The 7,387-nt window shown below is 55.7% G+C and overlaps 1 protein-coding gene across 1 annotated transcript; it reads left to right on the forward strand.

The window, feature by feature from the left end:
• Positions 1-1,737: 1,737 nt before the first annotated feature.
• ZNF48 (zinc finger protein 48) lies at positions 1,738-6,289 on the forward strand. The gene is made up of 3 exons (XM_049638632.1): positions 1,738-1,917; positions 2,085-2,178; positions 3,394-6,289. The coding sequence occupies exons 2-3, from the start codon at positions 2,100-2,102 to the stop codon at positions 5,193-5,195; spliced, it is 1,881 nt and encodes a 626-aa protein (XP_049494589.1). The 5' UTR covers positions 1,738-1,917; positions 2,085-2,099; the 3' UTR covers positions 5,196-6,289.
• Positions 6,290-7,387: the final 1,098 nt, after the last annotated feature.

Raw genomic sequence — 7,387 nt, forward strand, 5'->3', positions numbered from 1 at the left:
GATATTTTTTGGCTCAGTGTTTTATACATATTACACATATTAATCCTCAACCATTCAAATTCGGTGCTATCATCCCCGTTTTACAGTTTAGGAAACAGAACTAATTTCCGCAGTGTCAAACAGTAGTTAAGTGACAAGGTCAGGAATCAGACTGCATAAATGGCCTTAAAGACAGAGTACACAGCCACTAAACTCTACAGAAGGTATCTCTCTCTGCACTACATTCCTATTTTGTTCGTCAGATTGGTATAGATCTGTCTCATCGTCGGCACATCTCCATATTCTACTGGATCAAGAGCTCCCTGGAGAGTTTCTTTGTAAGTCCAGGGAGTAGACAGTGTCTAGATATTGGTTCGTGATGCTTGAAGTATGTACTGATTGATTTGTGGTCCTAGTTTCTGTGTCTAATACCTATGAATAGGAGGCATCCAGAACCATGCAGACTCACTCCCAATTTAGAATTCTTCCTGCTCTCGCACACTATCCTGAACTGGTGCATGTACCTCACACCCTTACAATTAATTCTTTTTCATGGTTTGTGTACTTGCCCCTTAAAACTGGTAGCATCCAAGGATATATCTTACTGGTGTTTCACCTCCTTATTCCAAACTCTTGGCTTAGCACTGAGGTGCTAATAAATTGTGAATTGATATACAAACCTCTGTCACCCCTCACTTATCAGATAATAAACAAACACTTCCAAGCACTCCCCCCTTCCCCAAAGGCAAGCTTGCAGAGTACAGATACTGGGGATCACGCCCCAGGGTCCACTGGAACGGGCCACCAAGCTGGGAACGATAGTTTAATGCTTTAGCCTCTCCCTGGGTGTGGCCTTTATAGGGTTGTCGACCTGTCCCTAGTCTCCCTGTGGCCTATTTCTTTGTGTCTCTATCTCTTTGTCTCTGCCAGTTTCTCTTTTGTTTCTCTGCCTCTGGGCCTGTTTTCTCTCCAGATTCCCTTCTTTTTCTTATAGCTCTTCCGACTGTGCTCCAACGATTTCATCTATCTCTTATGTTTCTACATCTCTTTGTCTCTGGAGGCCAATCTTTTGCTCCTGTATTTTTGGTTCGCCGCTCTCTCGGTCTCTCTCGGCTTTTGCGTTCTGACTGGAGGTTCTTAGGTTACGACTTTGTGTCTGGCTCAGGGTCTCCGCCCCGGGCCTGATTTCAAAGGCTGACTCTCCCCAGCATTTCCCAGGCATCTGCCTCTAGCCTCTAGCTGCCGCTCAGGCTTCGGTCTCCCCCAGCCCAGCCCCCATCCCCACCCCACCCCACCCCACCCCCGGCCCCAGGCCTCTCGGACCCGCCGCGCTTTGTTTCCTGTGTCTCGGCGCCCCGCCCCCGCCCCGTCTGGGGTCTCCGCCGCCCTTTGTTTGCCTGGGTCTCTCCCCCACCCCTTTCCCTGGGTCAGTCTTCGATCTCTCTTTGTCTCTCCGGGCCAGGGTGGCTGGCGCAGTCTGCCAGCCCCGGGGGTCGGCGCAGGTGGCCCGACGCAGCGACAATTAGGAAGAGTCTTCGGCCCTCATCACCCGGCTCCGGCCCAGGAGGTACACGGTTAATACCACCGAGTTCGGGCAACTGTCCTCGGCTTAGAGTAGCCCTCTCCGCGGCACGCGGCCTTCCGCCGGCCACCGAGCGCCGGCCGACGCGGGCGGCCTCCACAGGCTTGCAGCTCCTCCCAGTTCCTAGAGCGGCTTGGTGAGGCCTGGCGCTTCCGCTTCCCGTCCCCGCCCCCGGCGGCCGCCCCCGGGACGCCTGGGTCCGAGCCCCCTCCCCATTTGGCGCGGAGCCCGCATACCCCGGCCGCCGGCGGCTCCGGCAGCGAAACCCCGCCAAGGAGCTCGTGAGGGCGCCGGTGTGGCACAGCCGGAGGCGGCTGGGAGGAGAAGGGGGCGCTGCGGGCCGGAAGGAGCAGCAGGTGCAGGGACGGCCGGCGGCGCGGGCGGGGGTCACCGGGAGCCGCACCCCGCACCTCGGACCCGGCCGCTGCCCGGTGCCCGCGCTGGCCGGCAGAGGGCAGCGACAGGGTGCCGCGGGCCGCACATGGCTGTGTGACCGTGGGATTGTGTCTGTCCCCTTGCTCAGGGCGGCGTGCGGGCGATGGAGCGCGCGGTGGAGCCCTGGGGCCCGGATCTCCAGGGCGCAGAGGAGAGGGAGCAGCTGAGAGGCGCCCGCACAGGTGAGGGCCGGGGCAGTGCCTCGCCACGGGCAGGTAAAGGCTGGGTGGGGACTCCGGTGCCGGGCTGTGTCTGGCCGAAGCCCAGAAAAATCGGACGTGAACCGTGCTTCCAGGGGGAGGGGGAGGGGAGCAAAAACCGAGGGAGGGAGCCAACGTTTCTGAGCACCTACTGTGCGTCAGGCCGTGAAGGGGCATCATCGCAAGGACTCTCCCCACTCCTGGATAGTCCTCAGCAGCCTCACAGCCTCTGCCCTACTTCAGGCCTCGTTCCGTCTCGTCTTGACAATTGCAAAAACCTCCCCACAGCCCTTTTCTCTTCAGTGATGCACTCAGCAGCCACATTGATCCAAGTCCAGATGTAATCCTGTTTGCCTTCTCAAAAACCTTCCCTAGTTCCCTTCTGCCTGCTAATTAAAAGCCTTAATGTAGTGTTCGATCTAGGCCTTACATGCCTAATCTAGTCCCAACATCCCTTTCCAGCTTTATCTTCCATTCCTCTCTATGGTTTACTCTTTTCTGTGCTGTGAAAGCTTTGCCCTATCTCCTTATTTCCTCTTTCTCTTGTGACCGCAGTTTTTCTGAGCCCACAATTATAATTATTTGTGCTTGATCTTACCTCTCCTAAGCATTTTGAGGGACAGGTGTGGGTCTGGGTCCTCTCAGGTATATGCAAGATAATTGAAGTAATACATTACACAATGGGCTAATATAAGAAGATATAATAGAAATAGTAAATAGTAGGTGTTCCATATAGAGACAGTATAATGTAGTGGTTAACACAGGCCTGGAAATCAGACAGACCCGAGTGAGAAACGTGGCTTTAATACTTCCTAACCCCTTCGCTGCTTGGCCTTTTGGCCAAGTGTAGTATCTGTTCTTACCAGCGTGATACTTTATAACCTTAAGCAAGTGGCTTAAATTCTTGGAATCTCCATGTCTGTAAAATGGGAGTAGTAGTAGCATTGTATCATAGGATTGTTTGCAAGGATTCAGTGATGGGTAGTTCAGTGACTGGCACGTATTAAGGGCACGTTGACAGGAAGTTACCATTGTTGATGAGAGGCAGCAATAATAAGTATTTCAGAAGTTCAGAGGAGAGAGGGAGAGACATCCTTGTGACTACAGATCGCCAAGGAAGCCTTCCTGGGGAAGGTGCCGTCAAAGATAGGAGCTGAGCCAAAGGGCAGGGTCTACTACTCCCTTTTGTTTCCCCAGGTTTAGGGAGTGAGAATGTGGAGATTTCTCAGCCGGATGAGTTTGAACATCCCCCCCAGGAGGATGACTTGGGGTTCAAGGAAGAGGAAGATCCGGCTCCAGGTCATGAAGTAGGAAATGCCTCTCTCAAACCTGAAGGCATCCAGACCTGGGATGACTTGTGGGTCCAGAGAGAGGGACCGGGAAAACCTCAGGCTCGGGACAGAGGTCCCCGGCTCCTGGGAGAGCCACGCTGGGGCCAGGCTAGCGATCGGGCTGCCATGTGTGGCGAGTGCGGCAAGAGCTTTCGGCAGATGTCAGATCTGGTGAAACACCAGCGGACCCACACAGGGGAGAAACCCTACAAGTGTGGGGTCTGCGGCAAGGGCTTTGGGGATAGCTCTGCCCGTATCAAACACCAGCGAACTCATAGTGGTGAAAAGCCCTACAGAGCCCGACCACCAGCCCAGGGTCCCCCAAAGATTCCTCGGTCCAGGATCCCGGCTGGTGAGCGCCCCACTATCTGCGGTGAATGTGGCAAGAGCTTCCGGCAGAGTTCTGACCTGGTGAAACACCAGCGGACACACACGGGTGAGAAGCCCTACAAATGTGGCATCTGCGGCAAGGGCTTTGGTGACAGTTCGGCTCGTATAAAGCACCAGCGGACACACCGGGGGGAGCAGCCACCCCGGCCCGTGGTGCCCAGACGGCAGCCTTCTCGAGCAGCCACAGCAGCCCCACAGGGACCCAAGGCCCAGGACAAGCCATATATCTGCACCGATTGTGGCAAAAGATTTGTGCTCAGCTGCAGCCTTCTGAGCCACCAGCGCAGTCACCTGGGGCCCAAACCTTTTGGCTGTGATGTGTGTGGAAAGGAGTTTGCCCGGGGCTCAGACCTGGTGAAGCACCTGCGGGTGCACACGGGAGAGAAGCCCTACCTGTGCCCTGAGTGTGGCAAGGGCTTTGCCGACAGCTCTGCCCGGGTCAAACACCTCCGCACCCACAGTGGGGAGAGGCCTCACGCCTGTCCGGAATGTGACCGCACCTTCAGCCTCAGCTCCACCCTCCTCCGCCACCGCCTCACTCACATGGAGCCCCAGGACTTCAGCTTCCCGGGCTACCCTTTGGCCCCCCTGATCCCCAGCCCACCCCCCAGCTCAAGCCCACCCCCACCGCCTCTTGGCACAAGCCCCCCACTGACACCTCGAAGCCCTTCACACTCAGGTGATGGGCCTTTTGGCCTGCCTGGCTTGGAGCCAGAGCCCGGGGGCCCACAGGCTGGGGAGCCACCCCCACCACTGGCAGGTGACAAGCCCCACAAGTGCCCTGAGTGTGGCAAGGGCTTCCGCCGAAGCTCGGACCTGGTGAAACACCATCGTGTGCACACAGGGGAGAAACCCTACCTCTGCCCTGAATGCGGCAAGGGTTTTGCTGACAGCTCGGCCCGAGTCAAGCACCTCCGCACCCACCGAGGTGAACGGGCTCGGCCACCACCACCATCCACTCTCCTGAGGCCACATAACCCCCCTGGCCCAGCACCCATGGCCCCTCGACCCCGAGTCCGAGCCCAGCCCTCTGGACCCAGCCAGCCCCATGTGTGTGGCTTCTGTGGGAAGGAGTTTCCCCGGAGCTCAGATCTGGTCAAACATAGGCGAACACACACTGGGGAGAAGCCATATAAGTGTGCAGAGTGTGGCAAAGGTTTTGGTGACAGTTCTGCCCGAATCAAGCACCAGCGTGGGCACTTGGTCCTGAGGCCCTTTGGGACAGGGGATGGTCGGGCAAGGCCCCTCAAAGAGGAGCCGCCGACAGGACTGGAATGATGGGGTCCAGGGAAGGTGGAGGCCCAGGAGACCAAAGGGAGGGTATCGGCTGCTTAAGCAGAGAAGAAAGGGCCGGGGAGGTGGTGGGAGGGAGAAGAAGGGGAAGAAATGGGAGAAAGGAGTGAATAGATAGAAATAGAGATTGGAGACAATAACCTTGAAGCTCAGGAAACTGTCCTGGCTGGGCTCAGTCAGGATCTTGACAGTGTGGTCTATACCCCCAGCTTCTAGAACACTGCCTTGTACTCTGAATAGTGTAGGCACTCAATAAATACTTGTTGAATGAATAACTGGCCTTAGCCTGAGGGCCCTTAAAGAACTCTAAATTCCTGCTGCCTCTTAACCCGTTAAGGATTGCTCCTACCCAACCTTGCCCTTAGGAGACCAGCACCCTGGCCAGCACCAAACAGGGTTTGACCTGTGTTTACAACAGCGAGACTTCAGGAGTTTGGGGTGGTAGAGAGGCAGGAGCATCTTGAACCTTCTGATGGGGAGAGTGTTGCTGTGTGGACTGCAGTACGCAGGCTCAGGCCCCTGGACATGGCCTTAGCCAGGAAGGGCGCTCTTGGACAGCCCAGACCCATCTGCCCTGGAGAACCCTAACCTGCCCTGACACCTGGACACTGGCAGAATAGACCAGAGACAGCAGAAGGAGCACTCCTACACTCGATGCCAAGCCCAGGTCCTGGTGGACGTCAGCAGAGACAAACTGGCTGGGAGAAGGACAGGACTGGAGTGAGGAGAGGCCAGGGAAGCTCCAAGGCAGGACAGCCACATTTCCATGTATCTCCTTGCCAATAAACTTTCTTGTCTGAAGCTTGGACTCTGTGCTTGTGTGTGTGCGCAGGGTGAGGGGTGGAAAAGATGTCAGAGCCCCACCACAGGTGAAGCCATGTGTAACCCTGTGAGGGGTCTCTTGCCTTCTTTGAGCCCAGCAAATAAAGAAGATGGAATAGGCTGCCGCTATCTAGGTGTGACATCTGGTCGAAAAAACAGCCACCAGGTTTGTCAGCTGATGCTCCTGACTGACTTCTGGCTGTCCACGGGCGCCACCTACACCACAACGTCGAGCGCGGCCCCTAAAAGGAAAAACTCGGCGCCACAGGGCGGGCTGGGGTGGGGGGGTCGGTCCGTGAGCACCGTTGCTATGGCGACAGGTACCCGGGGAAAGGTGGCCGTCCGTCTAGTACAGGCACAGAAGTCCCCTACACTGATGCTGGGCCTACTGGGAAACCCCACCTCCCTGAAGCCCTTTTTTATTTATCGGGAAACGGGTCGTTTGACTGCATAGTCCAAAGGGAGGGCAAAGGGGATGCCTCTTTAGTCCCTGGAAAAAAACAACCATATATTCTCAGCGACCCATGCGTCATTAGGAGCAGGACTACAATTCCTAGCTTTTTCCGAGGAGGGCGCCAATGGGGAGGAAAAGAGGAACTGACCTGATTGGCCAGGGACAAAGAAGACGAGGGCAGTTAACCCATCTGAGAAATGAAGTACAAGACCGCTTAGCAACTTCGCGAGTTGGGCGTCTCCGCTATTCTGCGTGGGGGGAATGGTCCCCGGATAGACGCTCTCGCGAGATCGTAACCATCCGCCGGGCTTCCCTAGAAACCAACGAAAGCTTGCTAGAGCGCCCTTCCTCCGGGTCTTCCCACCTCTGCCAAGTTGTTAAATACACTCTCGAAACCCTAGAATGCTGCATTCAAGCCTGGGGTTCTTGGAGACTTCGGTCCTTAAGTGCACACACACCCACAGATCTGAATGGAGGTCTCCGGGGGCGTTTGGAAGATCGCCCCTGCTGGGTTCCGTGTTTCCCCTCCCAACCAGTCGACCTCCAAGCCAGCCTGCAGCGAACTTTGTAAAATTACATCTGACTGTGTCGCTCCCCTATTAAAAACCCTGCCGTATTTCCACATTTCTCTGTAAAACGTAACTCCTTGGCATTCAAGTTGGCATTCAAGGTCTTCCATTTGTGTGATTTCCGCCCTGTGCCTCTCAAATATTGCTCCGTTTACTTGGAATGCTCATCCCCATCCCCACTCCCTCCCCCTTGTTAACCTCTCCAAGTTAGAACGCTTCAAGCATTACTTTCCCCCACAAGCCTTCCCTGAACCTCCAGCCTGGGTTAGAATCTACTTATTCTCAATACTTAACACCTGCAGAACTTCTTGAGGCTTATTAGTCACTCGACA

This window comes from Panthera uncia, chromosome E3, assembly GCF_023721935.1.
Source record: "Panthera uncia isolate 11264 chromosome E3, Puncia_PCG_1.0, whole genome shotgun sequence".
NCBI classification, from domain to species: domain Eukaryota; kingdom Metazoa; phylum Chordata; class Mammalia; order Carnivora; family Felidae; genus Panthera; species Panthera uncia.

What these genes read in the sequence shown, in the direction of transcription:
- ZNF48 (XM_049638632.1), top strand. Translation starts at nt 2,100, where the DNA reads ATGGAGCGCGCGGTGGAGCCCTGGGGCCCGGATCTCCAGGGCGCAGAG. An exon ending in GCTGAGAGGCGCCCGCACAG is followed by an intron (nt 2,179 to 3,393) that starts GTGAGGGCCGGG and finishes TTGTTTCCCCAG; the next exon opens with GTTTAGGGAGTGAGAATGTG.